Genomic DNA, 17,513 nt, shown 5'->3' with positions numbered 1-17,513 from the left:
CTAGAGAGCCTTTAATAAGAGTGTCTTGCCATAAAGGCGATCGGAGCAAAATTCTGCGAGAGAGAGGAATATATATTTTACTATCTCTCTCTTTAATCTAATCCCTTCTGACGCGCTCACGCATCACGTATGCTTATTGTTCATGGCGTTCTACGGAAAAAAATATATATGGACATAAAAATTTAGTAAATAAAAAAATATTTTATTATTATATATAGTAATTTTTTTAATTGGACATTATTTCTAAATGTAGAATTTGCGAAATTAAATTCTGGTCATATTATATAAATTGTCATAATTTATATTTCAAAATTATAAGAAGATTTGCAGCGTTAGGTTAAAAATTTATAATAAAAAAATACTTTGCGTAAGCAATCTTTAGTGTGATACATACAGTATTTGAATTTGTGATACATAAAGTATTTTAATTTATGCTACATTTGTGATATATATAGTATTCTAATTTGTTTTCTAATAAAAAAGTATTTTAATTAATATTTTATATTTATATTTATTCTTTTCATATTTATTTTATTTTGCTAATCTTTATTATATAAAACTACTAAAGATTAAATGTAAGTAGTTTCTTATTATATATATATATATATATATTATTTTGAAGTTTTATTTAAAAAGATTATAATATTTTTAGTTCTTCTGAAACGTTTACTTTTTATTTGTGTTGCTGAAATATAATGTTTATATTGATGGTTAGATTTATGATTCAAATATGAGCACGAGCTGCCCAGATCTAGAGGACCAATCAAAAGTGGATATCATATAGCACTCTTATTAGAAGGTCTCTAGACTCTAGACGCGACAATCGTCGTTTGAAGACAGTGCTTTAATCATGGACGTGTGAAATAACTTGCGGACCCTGTGCAAGAGAAAAACAATCATGAAAGGAAATGCTATGATATTATCGTAAGAATTTTTTTTATCAAACTCGTTCTTACTCTAAACATATTAGGTAAACTTTATATTCTGATAATTGACAAAATTAGTGATGGCCGATATATTTTGTCAATTTCGCTTCCTCGATCTTTGAACTCTGGTGGAATGAGAAAGGCAAATATCGAGGAATTATCAATTAAGGTTAATTTGCAAAACAATACTATATTTATATTACAAATTGAATTCAAGAAAAATCCTAAATAATTTAATCTACAAAAATTCGATTATTAATCATACAGGAATTATGTGCGATTTTTCAATTGAATATTAATTATCATAGATGTTTCCTCGATATTCTCTAGACTTTGCCGAAATAGTTGAGCATGTTGCCAAGCAAGTTCACCTTGTCCGCCAGATAATGTTGCAATTATATCTAATTTCACAGCATTTCGCACTTGTTCTGTATAAAAGCTGTTGCAATTAGAAATAGGTATGACAATCATTTTATCATCACTAAAAATAGCTTCAATCTTCCAGGATACACTAGCTCCGTGAAATATCTCCGATTTAGCTTTTAGACTACATGTTTCTAGATACAATTCAGAATTTGCAATTTTAAAAGTCCATTTAATATATCCATGTTGTGTCTGTGGAGACCGTGCTAAATAAACCATCTTCCAATCATTCTCTACTTTACGAAAGATTCCACCATCTGTAGTATTTACTCCTTCTTGCCACTCAGATTTTTGTTCCAAAATTTTGCCATCATTTTGTACAACATGGTATATATCTTTAACGATATTATATCGCAATTCAAACATTTGTCCATATTTAGAAACATCCCAAATATAACTCTTTTCAATATTGGCCTGACGAAAGGAGCAAATGTATAAATTAATGATCAAATAATATAATAAAAAGTTAGATTTTTCATAAATTTTTTAAGAAAATATGAGACTGACACGCTTTACATATTTTTTTTTTTTTTTAATTTTATCTTTAATAATCTTTCAAAATGTTAGAATATATTCATACCTGTATGATTTCGCCTCGTGCTACTCTCCATGCAAGGGAACCCGAAGTTCGTCCTTCGTAAGTTTCGTCGGAATTCTTATTTTGTAAATGTGGAATGTACACCATATCAACAAGCTCCAATAGACTCCGTTTGATGACATATTCTCTGCGCGCATGGGTGTAAGATGGCGAATTTTGCCGTTGTTCCGTTAATAATCGTAGATATTGCATTAAGCTCTGTTCGGTACAAGTTTTTCGTCTTTTCATGACAGCTTCTTGATCTTGTGTGTAACGCCACGTGACATCCTGCACCTCATCCTTAGAATAGGCTATTATATATGTTAATTTCTTTTTCCATCCTTTCTCATACATTAACGGTTTGTCTATCACATTCTCACATGGGTCTAGGTGAATCCACTTCTTGTTTGATGTTGACCATATCTAAGAATAAAAAGTTTCAAACAACTTTGAAGATGACAGATGACCTTTGTTATAGGATAATTTTTATGAAACCACTAATAGTTTTGTATACCTCTGTCCAAATGTGATCTGTCTCGCTGGCTATGAACCGTGCATCATAGCCTAGTGAACAACACATAAGTGTGAACACATTGGCCCATTCTCCACATCGACCGCGTCTCAGTGTCAATAGTGGTTCTGGATGCCAATAACGAGGAAATTCGACAATTATATTGCATTTTTCACATCTAAGATTAAATTAACATCATTATAATATTATAGTTTTCAATATATCTTTTACATGAGATACTTAAAGAAATATTACCTGTATAACTCTATCCTTGAGCAATGACGATTTGTAGATGGTACTACGCTCTCGAGTACACACTCAGTAGAACATTTTGAGCAATTTGGTCTATCAACCCATTTAAAAAATTCATATTTAAACCAGTGTAGAAACTCGACAAGCAGTAAATCTTTAGCTATCAATTCTGAATCAAATTGAGTTGAGGAGGTAGCGTTTATCGCACTGTTAACCTTGTAAAGTCTGCAATGTCAAATAAATAGTAAATTTTATAATAATTTATTATAAGCAGTGCATATATGATTTAATTACTTTTGTAGCTCTCTCATTTTTATCATGGTTGCAATTTCTAATCGTTTAATTGGTATAACACTTCTGGCCTTTCTTCGTAAAACTGGATTTTCATAATGCAGAACGTCATGAAAATATTTAGAAATTCTACTAAAGAAATCTTTCTGCTCTGTAGAAATTTGTTGAGTGTCTTTAGTTGGAGATTTGCTCTCTGACACAGTAGATAACAATTTTGACAAACTTTGGAGTCTCGAAAGAGATGCGTTGCCTGGTAAAAATATGCGATCCCCATCCTGTAATAACATAATTGTTGTTTTAAAAAGAATGTTTTACACAAATTTTAATATTTTGTAGCATTCGAATCTAAATAACAATTATAGCCGTTAAATTGTTTAGTGTCTTAATTGTAGAAGAGAATAAAAATTAGGAAATAAAAAATATCTGTTTAACCGAATACAGACCTCGACGTAACCGACATCGAACAAACATTCGAAGGCACCGATAGCCGGCAGAAGTTTCTTGACGACCACTTCATCGTTCAGGCGCAACTCGCGTGCTTCGTCATTGTTCGGCGACTTCAGTACATTATTACAGATGTTTAGCAATGCTTTTCGCGCTTCGTCGCGCACGTTTTTCTCATTCTTCTCCAGCGACTTTACACAGCGTTCTAAACTTTCCATATTTGATTGTGGCTCATACATACAATCGTTACTTCGCGATCATCTGTTTACTGTTATTGTTGGTCGTTCACCAACTGGGCGTATCATTATTTTTGCTGACTCATTGTTGGTTGGCTACTTAAGCTTGATTATGTCAATGCTCGCATCATATAAATCTACACTTTATGCACTTAAAATAAGATGGATATAACGCGCAGACTCTGGTAAGAGAGAGAAGGAATAAAAATACATACAAGAGTGACAAGTATCGTTGACAGATACTATCAACAGAGAAGAGAGATTCTTAAATAAAAGTCTGGACATTATCCGACTGATTCTCACTGATAGCCTTTTTTGATCAAGTTTGTAATCAAGTGTGCACATGAAGGTCTTTAATTAAACGTCTCTCATTTATATCGCACACATGTCAAGGCTCATCTGTAAAGTCACGTGGGTAACCATTCTCCGCCCACTGACGGCTGATTCCTCTGTGCATGTGTCAACGTCGTAGCGAGTTGGTATACAGATCTTATATGGTCACCTAGGTTTAATTGCACACGAGATCAAGAATTATACCAGATCCGTCCGCGATTGTAGACTGTACACTGTGCGATTCCAATTGATACGTAGTTTTTTCTAAAAAATAACAACGCAGAGTAACGTATATAAATAAGGTTGCCGTGCTGCTGTGTTAGTGTCAAGAATATGGCTATATTTAGCGTATGACGACTGGCCGTTTTGGAGCACGAATAGTGCCGTTGCTCTGATATAACTAGCGTATCGTTTGTGTTTACGGTCGACAATTTGGGACAAACAGGACGAAAATGGAAGATATATTTCAATGGTGTCGCGAGGGCAACGCTATGCAAGTCCGTGTCTGGCTGGACGATACTGAACATGACATGAACCAAGGGTAATTCCTCTAGAACTCCTTTTTTGGAGAAGCACTCCTTAGATGTTGGATGTTATGGTTTTGTCAGATGTTATAATGGGCTGACTGAATGATCTCATGATTCTGCAAAGAATATTTTTAAGCAGAATATGAAGCAAATGGATCATAAATTTATATAAAGTTTGATTAAACTAGTATAACTAAAAAAATATGATTGTAATTTTATTTGCATGATGGATTGTTTTTTAAGGAATATTTTAAAAAATTATTCACCTGCAAACTATAATTTAGTTTTCAATCTCTTTCTCTCTCTCTCTCTCTCTCTCTCTCTGTTTATATTATAAAATATTTAAATTAAATATTTTGCTCTTTCTATATATAGGGATGACCATGGATTCAGCCCACTTCATTGGTGTTGTAAAGAAGGACATTTAAAATTGGCAGAGTTGCTTCTCAGCAGAGGTGCACGCATTAATGCTACCAACAGAGGTGACGATACACCTTTGCATCTTGCTTCGGCACATGGACACAAGGAAATAGTACAGTTGGTAAAAGAATTTAGCAATGTTATTTATAAAAGATTGTTAAAACTATTTGCATTTGTGTAAAATGTAATATATATATATATATATGTATATATAACTTGATTTTTATAGTTACTTAGAAATCGAGCCGATGTAAATGTCATAAACGAACATGGGAACACTGCCTTGCATTATGCTTGTTTTTGGGGAGATCAAGTAATCGCGGAGGAATTGGTCGCGGCTGGCGCTCTTGTGTCTATTGCCAACAAGGATGGTGACACTCCTCTTGATAAGGCCAGACCTCTCATAGCCAAAAGATTGCATGGTACGCAACAAATTTGTATGACGCAAATTACTATCTCATATTTGTACATGTGATACATCTCTTGTTTCTTTTTAGCTTTGGCAGTGGAATATGGACAAGATTTAAAGAAAATTCAATTCAAAGATCAGAGCTGGTTAGGCCTGAAAACCAGGAGCCGTAAGTGTATTTCTTGAATCACAAAAAAGATTATATGAAGCACATACGAGCTACTCACTTCTGTTATTTTCAGGGGACGCGACTCTTTCTCGGCACAAAGGAATTAGCATGACAGATCTGTCTCTGCATACGCATCTTGCAAGCACACCGAGCGGCGAAACTTGGCGAGGACGATGGCAAAACAACGATATCGTCGTCAAAATATTAAACTTTCGCGAGTGTACCGCTCGCATCTGCAGGGATTTCAACGAGGAGTTTCCAAAGTTGAGAATCTTTTCGCATCCTAATGTTTTGCCGGTTCTCGGTTGTGTGAATCATCCGCCGCAGTTGGCAACCGTTTCCCAATATATGTCACGAGGTAGCTTACATCGACTTCTACATGGCGGAACGGGTGTTCTAGTGGACACAGCGCGCGCTCTTCGATTAGCTCTTGATATCGCCAGGGCTATGGCATTCCTTCACGGATTGGATCGGCACAATAGATGCAGATTTCATCTCAACAGTAAACATGTAATGGTAAGTTTTTAAACAATTACTTAATTACAAAAATAATTAAATGTATGTATAAGTGTCTAAAGTCTACACACAACGACTATCGTTTATCCAAACATATCTCGTTTTCCTTTCCAGATTGACGAGGATCTAACAGCTCGCGTAAATATGGCAGATGCAAAGTTCTCCTTCCAAGAAGTCGGACGAATTTACGAGCCGGCGTGGATTTCACCAGAAGCTTTAAGCAAACGTCCCGCAGACATCAATCATGAAGCGAGCGATATGTGGAGCTTTGCCGTTCTTTTATGGGAATTGGCAACCAGAGAAGTACCTTTTGCGGATCTATCTCCTATGGAATGTGGCATGAAGGTGGATTATAATTTTCATTCATATTACTAAATTATATCAATGTCGAATTTAAATATTAAATTACTAATTGTTTTAGATTGCACTGGAAGGTTTACGTGTAAGCATTCCGCCAGGTATTTCTCCACATCTTGCAAAGCTTATTCGCATCTGTATGAATGAGGATCCAGGTAAACGACCGTCCTTTGAGATGGTTGTACCGATTTTAGATAAAATGAAGCGTTAAAATGTACGTCTAATATATTGCTCGACAGTAATATACAAGTGATATATTATATATATATCCAGAGAAAGTTTAATCAAGTGCCTAACAAATCTCTATATTTATTAAACTGCCTGAAGAATTATTATTAATAATGATAGAATATTTTTGTATCATTGTGTTCTATACAAATGGACAAATACTGCCTTTAGAAATTTAAACTAGGCTCTAAATGGACTAATTTTTTGTAGCTATTTCTTATATATTTAATACAAATATATGAATGTTTTGTGGAAGCACATTTATATCTGTAATCTATATAAATAAGTCTTTAAATATATAGCTCGAATTCTGCCACATTTGGCGTATTAAATCGCCATTTTTAATAAAAAAAGAAAAAAATAGAATAATAATATTACACTATTTACACAAAGTAGAAAGTATATTTTTTATAAAATTTGTGGTGACTCATATTCAGAATGAAATAAAATGTATTATTAAAAAATGAATACTTGTATGTCAATGAATAATATTATTAACAAATGTAGACAAATATATTTATTGTTACGTATGCAAGGGGTATTTAATTCGTTTTATCATTTCGACGGTTTCTATAAAAAAATATCTCACATTTTTGTTTTTAAATTATAACAAATAAATTTAAATTTAATATATCGGCAGATATTTTAACCAACTTTTTAAAATGTTATTTATTAATTATTAATTATTTTATTGCATTTATTATTCGTGCACACATTCTGTAAATCTATCAAGTAATTTTTCCTCTTCTATAATTTGAATTGTGACATCTTATTATAAATCTGTCAAGAAATTTTTAACGAACATTTATACATCACTGAATATACATATGTATATATGTACATACATACACATACACACATATATATATATATACACACACATGATACACATATCCTTGTTCCAAGAATTTCACATATTCGCGCAAGGCAACAAAAATGGCTACTGTACACAAACTTGCCCGGCTTATACCAAGGACAAAGTTTTTAAATAATAATGGGTGTTATGCAAATGAGAATCTACGATCGTTTTGCACGATGGTACAACAGCCACAAAAGACACAGAGTTTAGTAAAAATAAGTTTAATCGGTGCGGTTACCGGCGCTGTACTGGGTGCAGGTTATGCCTATCACAAGATCAACAAAACCCGACAAAATATTGCTCTGGAAGGAACACAGGCGGAAACTACGCTGTTGAAATATAAACCACCTGTCACGCCGTCCAGAAAAGTATTTCAATGATCATGTCGTGAAAAATTTCACCTCCTTTGCAGCATTTGACAAGCTGAATTTTTCTGTTCCAGGTTGTATCTCCAGTGGACACTACGGATTTGAAGATCACGTTATTTCAATATCAAACATGTCCGTTTTGTTGTAAAGTAAGTAAAACAAAAATTTACAACATAAAAAAATTGTGAATTATATATAAGCAGATTATTTTAATTTTACACTCATTGAAACACTTCATTATAGAGATCAATTTATATCACTATAGCATTGAATAAAAAAATTACATTAAAGTATACTTTAATATTATTGCACATCAAATGATATTTATATATAAAATTAATTTTTACCTTTTAGGTTAGAGTTTTCTTAGATTATTATGGGATATCTTATGATATTGTGGAAGTGGATCCTGTACTCCGTAAAGAGATTGGATGGTCCTCTTACAAAAAAGTTCCAATCCTCTTGACTAAAGTGCAAGAAGGCTATCAACCTCTGAATGACAGTTCTATGATAATATCTCTTCTAGCATCCTATTTACATGACAAATCTTATAAGGTTGAGGAGTTGGCCAACTATTACCCAAGTATAGCGATACATGATGAACATGGCATATTTAAATATGAGATTATAAATAAATACTTTCTCATGTTTAATAAAAATCTTCCAAAGGACAGATCAATGAATGAAATAACGTATGTAAACTCTAATTAATATGAACAATTAATTATACATTTTCATCCTTGCAACTTACCAATTTTTTATTTCTAGTGAAGAACGTAATTGGAGAAAATGGACAGACGAAGTATTCGTTCACACTCTTTCGCCAAATGTATACAGAACGATTGATGAATCTTATAGAACTTTTAATTGGTTTTCAGAAGTGAGTAACTCTACAGAACAAAAATTACAACATGTATGTGATGACATAAATAAAATTAAAAACTGTTTTATCCAGGTTGGCAAATGGGAGGAATACTTTCCATTATGGGAGCGAAAATTAATAGTGAATGTAGGTGCAACAGCAATGTGGTTGATAGGGAAAAGACTCAAGAAGAGACACCGTCTAAAAGATGATGTTCGACAGTCGTTGTATGACGAGGCGAATTATTGGTTGCGTGCTATCCGCGTACGTGGCACCCCGTTTATGGGTGGCAGCAAACCCGATTTATCCGACCTTGCAGTGTACGGTATCTTAAAAAGTATTGAAGGCTGCGACGCTTTTCAAGATCTACTGACTCATACGAAAATCGGAGTTTGGTACAATGCTATGAAAGAACAAGTCGATACACATTCTGGTAGTGTGAATTTAAGTAGATAATATATACATATATCAATCGTTGCACCTCCGTGTGTATAGAGTTATTTATTTACATTATAAATGATAAATAAATATTAATAAATTATAATTAATAAAGATTGATAAATAAATAAATAATTTAATTATGCTTCTTATTTTCTCTATCAAAATTCGTAACATGTATATATCATTGTATCCTTAAACTGCACAAGGTAGCTGACGAAACCTGAGTTTGAAGCCTTTGTTTTGGGCTTCTTGCATTTCGTCACCATTTGTAACGACATAAAGTACGAACGGTCTTAAGTCCGCTGTATAAAAATTGAGAAACATTTAGTATTTTTATAATATAATGTATAGCATATACGTGAATCGTACCATTACTTACAAGTTTTAGTTATAAATCCATTTCCGCAAAATCTGTCTGCGTTAGTAGGAACACCATTTTCACGTGGATCGGGTATAATCACAAAATCATTCGTGCAGCTCGCACCAGATTCTGCTACCAAGTCTGTACCTATTAAAATAAATATAAAAATTAAATATTGTGGCAAAGTATTTTTCGACTGCGTACGAAAAATTATTAAATGTACTCAATGACGCGTATCTCGTTAAATAAGAAATTCTCGAGAACGCAAAAATTCTCCAGGTTTACCTATTATATCTGAATCGAACGATCCCGTATCTCCAGAAACGGAGAAAGAAAATCTATCAACTTGAGACCACTCGATACTGCAATATCCCAGAGCCATTCTGACGCACACGCTGTAACGGTGATTCACCATTTGTCGCGTTCCAATTTGAGGAGCTGCAACCATTTATTTTGTTTAGATTGTTCATTCACAGATTTACACCACGACGTTCGTTCGATTGACACGTACCTCGGGCATTTTCTGTCGTGCCATAATTAAAACTCATTACAGTGTCGGACACAGTCTTGTAATATTGCAAACATCCGTTAGGAGCTGAAACCAAGGTAAGAAACGATTCTATGAGTTTCTCGAGATAATATAATGCATGCGTTTACGTATATATTACTTACATACCTTTACACACAGAATCGCACGCTATTTGCTGAATTCTTATGTTCCAGCGTCGATCGAAAGCGTAAGCCCTGTTAGTGTCGACAGATATAGTGATCGGCGTGGCTCCGTTGAAGTCGACGTATACTGAAATTAAATCTAATTAATTTCCGTTCTCAATTTGAATTTTTATTAATCAATAAATTTACCATGCTGATTAGTATTTTCTCCACATATTCTTGGTACCGTTGACGAACCACCAGATACAAGAAATACGTCGAAATCGCAATATCCAGTTGCGTTGGGTTGTGCCCAAGTGGCCTCCAAGAAATCCAATCGCAACTGTAAATATCACGATACTGCGATATAATAAACATTTGAAAAAATAGTGCATAATGTGCGCGTTACCTGACATATGTTAGAATTACAACGTTGTACCGTGATCGTGCATCGTTCTCCTCCTTGATAGGTAATTGGATATCTTGGACTTACAAAGTATGTGTTGTTCATGTTGGTGGTAGAGCCGCAAGATTTTTGAACTGCGACAAGTTGCATTATTTGCATTATTAGTTAAGAAAGCATATTTATTTTTTCTTCTTTTGCTACTCACACACACAACAAGTGCCTAATCCGTTAGCGCATGGTCCTGAGGGATTACCTCCGTAATTAATGCATTCCCGTCTTGTGAAACACGTGCCGTTGAGTTGATCGGTGCTTGATAAGCACTCGCTGTTGGCGAAACGCACGACACTGAATAGCGGGAAAACTGAGGAGCAAAAATATCATATCGTTTAAAATACTTTTAACGGACACTTTCTTGTTGTTCAATTAAATGACTTACACTTTCCTTGACGATTAGAATAGGAGTTGAATGATTGACTCTCCAAAGCTGCATTATTCTTTAAGGATTGATCCAAATTAATAATTTCACCGTTTGTAACAGGCACGAGAGCAAAGCAGCTGACTAACAGTATACTGATCATGTCTGGACTGCAACTGATTTTAAGAATTATATATTCTGGTTCTAAAGAGATACCTGTAACGGTAACGAGATGTATGCTCAAGCAATCATAGCAATTAGCAAGTAGTCGAAACCTTAAGTTTACTTCACATTCATCTGTACGATGTGCGAGATAATCTTATCTTGTACATATGTATAACACAATGATAATGATGTGATGTAAAAACATGCAAGGAAGTACGTTTGCATAACATAAATTTTTATAAATAACAATTTATATATATATTGTTGTCTCACAAAAATGCTGTACAATCATAATAGATCTAAATAGATACAAAACATTTTTAACAATCTGATATAAGTATATTATGCAATCTATAATAAATTTCAGATTTCACATTATCTCAACCTATAATTACATTCGGCGTCCGACAGAACGGACAGTGTCCATGCCGTAGTAATGCTAATTCATAATCGTCTGAATGAAACAACTGAAATAGTTATATAATAGTTAATAATAATTAATAAAATATATAATAGTTAATAAAATAAAATTCTATCAGAGTTTTTTTGGTTGTATATAAACATAGCATTTTTTTCAATAAACTTACCTTTAAACAGCATTTGCATAAGCTAATCTGGAGATCAGGTAAAAGATTTCTAAAGTATCTAGTCTTAAAGGGTTTAGGCCACTTAATAATTATTACGGTGGACGGATCCATACTCTTCAATATTCCCCTTCCCACGATTATTGTAGAATTATTGGATTTTTCCTGTGGAAAACATGTCATTTTTTTTATAAAATAACTTTACACATAAAAATATATATTTTTTAAGTGCATTCATTATACCTCGTATCTCATTAAACGTGCGGTAAAAAGATCAGCCTCATTGGAAGTTACAGTAAATTGATCAACTGTGAGATCATCAGAGGAAGGTAATGGTTCTTCTATCAACTTCTCTGCTTCTTCATCCGTGATGTTATCCTCCAGTTCAAATTCAACTAATGGTAGGATTTCTGTAAAAATGATACTAATTTAAACAAATTTATATACGAAAATTCTAAGAAGGGACGTAAGAAGAATCTTTAAATTTTGCAGATTGCAATCTGATTATTACTTACCAAACATAACAAAAGAATATTGAAATTTCAATCCGCATTGCGTACAATTACTACCAGAGATATTACTTGTTGGTAATAACGGATTGAATGCAGAGCATTTGTAACATAGAGGCAGTAACTCTTCTGGATCACGATACGGATAAGATCTAGCAGCTAAAGTCGATGTTTCCACTTGTGCCAGGAAATTCGCAGGAATTTTCATCGCGCGCAACTGATCCAACAATTGCATGACCAATTTATTGGCACCTAATATTCGCGCTTGTTTTACAAGACTGTACATTATCGTTACTTTGGAGACACCATCTAGACGCATATTTTGTGTCTTCATGAGCAGATACCTCGAAATGTTGAATAATGCTTCTGGCATCAGAGACGTGAAAGGTTCTTCCTAAAATATATTAAATTATTATAATTTTTTTTTTATAAAAAGAAAGTACTCTGAAAAGATATCATGTATATAATACAGTAATATACAATATATATACGTAATATTACATTATAATGTATTATCAAATCGTACCAGATATTTATGTACTTCGTGATATGCATAATAAATATCCGCCTTGTCAGAATATTTAAGATACATCATTTTTATCTCTTCTGTACTTTTTGACAGATTTAAACTCAACTGCGATAGGAGCCAATAAAAATAAGAAGCATCGCGAAATCTTCTTTCTGTTATAGCATTATTAGCCAGCATCGTCAGTACAACTATGGATTCTTCAGGTTGTCCCGCCATTTGGAATGCTGGTAACAGACGATAAATATCTTGATGTCAAGTATCTTGACATCATACATATGTTTGTTATACACGTGATACAATGCAGTTCAGTACCTTCTTGAGCTTCGGAAAAACGTCCGGTCTCCGCTAACCATCGTGCATACGGTCCATATACTCGTGACTTCAATTTTGGATTCCTTTCCGCGAGTTCGAAAGCTTCGGGCCACGCCTGCGCGTCTACGAGTACATCGGCAACGTCAGGATCATCCCCGAGTCTACTAAAAATCTCTGCTGCGCCATGTGAAGCACCAAGCTGTTTGAGTTTCTTGGCGATCATAGACAAGTTGTCTCTGTCCGCCTTATCCAATTGTCTGCCCACTTTGATCAGCATATCGATCCAGCCATACTCGGCAATAATACTGATGGCGCGATCGATGTCTCCCGCAGAAAGAAACATCTCGGCCGCGGCGCGTGGTTCGCCCAAACTTTTCGCCCATTCTGCCCGTCGTCGCAGCAGTACTGTACGATCCTGAAAATTGAGTAAATTGTTAAAAATCAATTTAGAGATAGATATTATTTAGAGTTTTATCATGCGTTATTTGTTATTTCGTTATTATTATCATTATTTTTATATTATATACCAAGCTTTAGCTCGAAATATTTATTATAAACGGACCTGTGTGTTACCGGAGGCTATAAATTCCTGAGCAATATCGAACATCCGCAAATCGGAATACATATCCAGAGCATATTGTTGTAAGCCAGCTTTTTGATAGAGCTTCGCTGCGTCGCGAAGTCTACCCATGGCGGCCGCGGCGGTAGCCATACAGGCCTCTCGTCCCCATTCACCTGATTTTAATTTTTCTTCGACTTCGGATACGATTTCTATGTAACGCAGCTTCTTTACTCGCGCAAATGCCGAATATGCGATATTTAATTCCAAATTATCCAGGCACGTCGTTCCCAAAGCGAGCCAATCTGATTCGGCTACGCCTAAACACGCTATGTCATAAGCGTGGTTGTACAATCCAATGTCCAGATATTGATACATGAATAATGATAATGGCACCTGCAAATATTAAATTATATTAATACAAGATTATTTCGATAATTTTGGGACGACTTACTTCTAACGTAATGATGGATGAACCGTTCAAGCAATACAGTTTTGAGCCGTTATGGCCTACGACAAAACCAGAAAATTTTTGTCTGTACTCGGAAAAGTTGGCGACTTTTATCGCGAGATAGTTGTTGCCCGCAAAGCACATAATATCTTCAAAAGCGATGTTGTACGCTACGCTGTTGACATTTTGGAATTCCTGCAATTTTTCGCCGGTACATAAGTCGAATATAGACAAAGTACCGGCCTCGCTGACCACTGCCATCTTTTCCTTCATAGAACTGATGTCCAAACACCTCACGGCATCCTCAATTTTCGTAACGTGCGCGGGAAACGGATTGTCAAGATATATTTTTATCACATGTCCACTTTTTAAACCTGATCAAATTTGTCAATTTTAACACTGCCAGCATATGTTGTAAGAAGGAAAAATAATAAATTTCTCAAAACATACCTGCTATTAAACATTCCTGTCCAGCAGGACCACCCACTACTTTGATGTAAGTAATGAGGCCATCGAGTATCCATTCTCGCTCTATTATCCCGGTGAATAAGAGACTTTGTAGACGCTTTTCCAAACATAGAATTAAATGATTCGATGTAACAACTAACAAATTGCAGTTCAATATTTGATTAAGCTTGTCTCGTATTTTATAATGCATTCCCTCGCTGCTACTGGACGGTTCGTAAATGATTACACGCTCAGGTAATTGCACAGCTAATCTGTTTCGATACACTGCGATTCGACATACCTAAAATTAATGTTACATATTTTAATGATGCAATAATGTGTATTACTCTATTAAATTATTTAAACATTTTAAATATATCTCACATCTCAATATTATTTTAAAAAAAGATTACCAACATTATACTCACCAGATCTTTACATTTAATTCGAACCTTTTGATTTGTGATTAAATGCTGTATTATCACATCAGTCATGTTTTCTCTGTACGCATATCTATCTCCATAGAGACCGTGCACAATGTTCCAGGTTAATTGTAAGTACGTTATCGTTCCATCTTGAGAACCAAGCGCCTATAAAGAACCGTTAAATAATAAATGATAAAAAAAATAAATGATACTATATAAATAATGTATTATATATAACTTACAACGTGCGAACCAGTTGGATGAACGGCACAGCTCCATACCCATGACGAAAAAGTACCACCTACATTAACTAACTGTATCCCATCATGCGTCATTAAAAGACACTGCTTATTGCTACCACAAACGAGAAGATATTGTCCTTCTGGAAAGTGAATGACTTTCAATGGTATAAAATTGAGCGATCTTTCTCTTTTAACAACTTCTCCTCCAATGTTGTAAAATGAAATGACTCCATTCCATTCAGCGATGCAAAGAACGTCCATAGCCTCATCTCTAAAAGAATATAATTACATAAAAATATATTCTTATTTGTTTTCTGTTATAAATAATAACTTTATCTTTAATAAATTGCATGTACTGTATAGGATTCCATGATAAACTCCAGATTGGTACTCCGGCTTGCCGTTCAATGCGTATTTTTTCCTCACCATTCTAAAAAATGAAATTAAGTATCATAAATTAAAATAAAAAAGACATGTAAAAAATATATAAGATTAATTATTTAAAATTGTTTAAAAGAAATAACATACTTTATTTCTTATGGATACATATCCATTTGCAAGACCAAGAGCAAAACTTTGTCCATCTCTTGTCCATGCACAGCAATTGACTCTTCCTCCAGACTTATGTTTCTGCACAGCTTTCTGTTCTGCAGACCAAAAGGCAATGTCCGAAAGTGAACAGCTGAGGAGCTGATGCGAGACAGGATTAAAATGCATTGCCTGTACAGCTTCATTATGTCTAAATAAAATAAAAGTATGTCATATATGAAAGATCTTACATTTATTCATATGTATATGTCTATGTATATGTATATGTCTTGTATATATGAACAACTTACGAATATTTTAATATTCCTTCTAGCTTAGAAGTCCAAATGATGACACTTTTGTCTGCACTTCCTGATGCAAATTTTTTACCATCTCTCGCATAACATACACAATATACTGTATCCTTATGGCCTAAAAAAAAAAAAAAAAATAAAAATATATTTGAAAAAATATTTTATTAACAATTTAAATTCTTTATAGATGTATAGTGTTATACCTTTTAACGGTTGAATTAAAGCGCCATCATTGGTCTCATATACAAGCACCTGATGGCCAGATGCAACAACTAATTGCGTGCCATCTGGATTAAAACAAAGATCATATATACTGAAACAACAATTAATTTATAATGTTAATAAATAAAGTTAGTCTGAAAGAGAAAAAAAGAGACTTAATAAGAGATTATTAAAAAATATAACAAAGTTTGTTTTAATATAAATTGTTTTATTAAGTTTTTGCAAAGTAGTCTATAAAATAAAAGATCAAAGAATAAAAAATATATATATATGGAGAGATTAATTTATATAATTGCTAAAAGAGAGAGAAAATTTATTCGTTTTTACCATTGATCTGTTTTTTCTTGTACTTTGTCAACCCATGTTGGATGTGCTCTCATTGTGTCACATTTAGTAACAATTGTTTGATATTATTGAATTAATGTACAACAATGTTATCTCGTATGACATACGAGGATCTGTTTAGCATTCATACCGTTACCACGGAAACGACTGGATATGAATGGTACGAGAAATTCCTTTTCAGGGAATACAATCATAATGATTACGTCCATGACATAGACATTTCCAAAAAATATATTAAACATTATTTATGTTATATAAACGTTATATTCCATTGACAAAATTTGAACAACCAGTAAAAGTTTATTTAAAAATCCCTTCTTCCATTAAAAAAAAGCGTGCGTTCGAAAATTTTACACGAAGGGAAATCAAAGAATCTCTACTCCCTTGTCCTGATTGGTCAATTAAATTTTACTCTACAAATACATAGATGTTTTTCTTGAGACGCTTTTTTCCGCGGTACAGTGGCGCTAACTGGTTCCATTTTGGCGGAACTACATGATGAATCTTTTCCATGGTGCCATGGTAAAAAGCGACCGATTGGTTCGTGTCCGTGCTGCACATGCGCGGCTTGGAAAAATATTTATTTTAAATAAATAAATAATGTAACAATAATTTGTTTCTAAACATAAAAATGTTTGTTGTTTTTGTATTATATTTATTCGTTTAAAACAAATATTTTTCTTTTCAGAATTTTTTGCATTCTCAAAAGTAACGGAGATTCAGATTCGTAGATTCGTCACCCTGTATAGTGTATGTCCTGATGTTAGGTGAGGCACCCTGTATAGTGTGCGTTAGTAAGTTAGAAAGAGAAAAAACCGTGAGGAAGATAGAGTAAGTGAGACAGAGACACTAGCCATGATTGGTTACCTACGCGCATGCGCAGTTCATTTTTAGGTACG

The 17,513-nt window shown here is 33.9% G+C and overlaps 5 protein-coding genes across 6 annotated transcripts; 2 read left to right on the top strand and 3 right to left on the bottom strand.

The window, feature by feature from the left end:
* Window positions 1-663: 663 nt before the first annotated feature.
* On the bottom strand, window positions 664-3,730 carry Pngl (N-glycanase Pngl). Its single transcript, XM_072908094.1, has 6 exons — window positions 3,424-3,730; window positions 2,984-3,255; window positions 2,693-2,914; window positions 2,441-2,615; window positions 1,930-2,349; window positions 664-1,763 (listed from the first exon to the last, which is right to left on the bottom strand). The coding sequence occupies exons 1-6, from the start codon at window positions 3,661-3,663 to the stop codon at window positions 1,197-1,199; spliced, it is 1,896 nt and encodes a 631-aa protein (XP_072764195.1). The 5' UTR covers window positions 3,664-3,730; the 3' UTR covers window positions 664-1,196.
* Window positions 820-6,938, top strand: Ilk (integrin linked kinase). 2 transcript variants are annotated; one of them, XM_072908096.1, is made up of 7 exons: window positions 820-924; window positions 4,896-5,061; window positions 5,170-5,362; window positions 5,438-5,518; window positions 5,592-6,034; window positions 6,149-6,379; window positions 6,456-6,938. In XM_072908096.1, the coding sequence occupies exons 1-7, from the start codon at window positions 899-901 to the stop codon at window positions 6,600-6,602; spliced, it is 1,287 nt and encodes a 428-aa protein (XP_072764197.1). In that variant the 5' UTR covers window positions 820-898; the 3' UTR covers window positions 6,603-6,938. The 2 variants fall into 2 exon arrangements, with proteins under 2 accessions (XP_072764197.1, XP_072764196.1); XM_072908095.1 differs by lacking the exon at window positions 820-924 and adding an exon at window positions 4,040-4,534 and having other exon boundaries at window positions 6,456-6,936.
* A 580-nt stretch (window positions 6,939-7,518) lies between these two features.
* Su(p) (prostaglandin E synthase Su(P)) lies at window positions 7,519-9,291 on the top strand. The gene is made up of 5 exons (XM_072908124.1): window positions 7,519-7,846; window positions 7,921-7,995; window positions 8,201-8,538; window positions 8,615-8,726; window positions 8,802-9,291. The coding sequence occupies exons 1-5, from the start codon at window positions 7,556-7,558 to the stop codon at window positions 9,162-9,164; spliced, it is 1,179 nt and encodes a 392-aa protein (XP_072764225.1). The 5' UTR covers window positions 7,519-7,555; the 3' UTR covers window positions 9,165-9,291.
* A 26-nt stretch (window positions 9,292-9,317) lies between these two features.
* LOC140674533 (uncharacterized) lies at window positions 9,318-11,292 on the bottom strand. The gene is made up of 9 exons (XM_072908125.1): window positions 11,004-11,292; window positions 10,773-10,928; window positions 10,571-10,701; window positions 10,372-10,504; window positions 10,187-10,309; window positions 10,022-10,105; window positions 9,796-9,948; window positions 9,529-9,657; window positions 9,318-9,451 (listed from the first exon to the last, which is right to left on the bottom strand). Exons 1-9 carry the CDS (start codon window positions 11,143-11,145, stop codon window positions 9,342-9,344), a joined length of 1,161 nt encoding a protein of 386 aa, XP_072764226.1. The 5' UTR covers window positions 11,146-11,292; the 3' UTR covers window positions 9,318-9,341.
* A 123-nt stretch (window positions 11,293-11,415) lies between these two features.
* Window positions 11,416-16,940, bottom strand: Oseg1 (intraflagellar transport protein Oseg1). The gene is made up of 16 exons (XM_072908122.1): window positions 16,597-16,940; window positions 16,251-16,360; window positions 16,045-16,165; window positions 15,734-15,944; window positions 15,562-15,635; window positions 15,206-15,476; window positions 14,967-15,128; window positions 14,542-14,839; window positions 14,095-14,465; window positions 13,644-14,036; window positions 13,082-13,496; window positions 12,767-12,993; window positions 12,247-12,634; window positions 11,975-12,141; window positions 11,735-11,896; window positions 11,416-11,614 (listed from the first exon to the last, which is right to left on the bottom strand). The coding sequence occupies exons 1-16, from the start codon at window positions 16,647-16,649 to the stop codon at window positions 11,528-11,530; spliced, it is 3,510 nt and encodes a 1,169-aa protein (XP_072764223.1). The 5' UTR covers window positions 16,650-16,940; the 3' UTR covers window positions 11,416-11,527.
* Window positions 16,941-17,513: the final 573 nt, after the last annotated feature.

Source organism: Anoplolepis gracilipes, chromosome 16 (assembly GCF_047496725.1).
Source record: "Anoplolepis gracilipes chromosome 16, ASM4749672v1, whole genome shotgun sequence".
NCBI lineage: Eukaryota > Metazoa > Arthropoda > Insecta > Hymenoptera > Formicidae > Anoplolepis > Anoplolepis gracilipes.
Note: the sequence above shows the minus strand (reverse complement) of the source record. Positions and strands in the feature narration are given on the sequence as shown.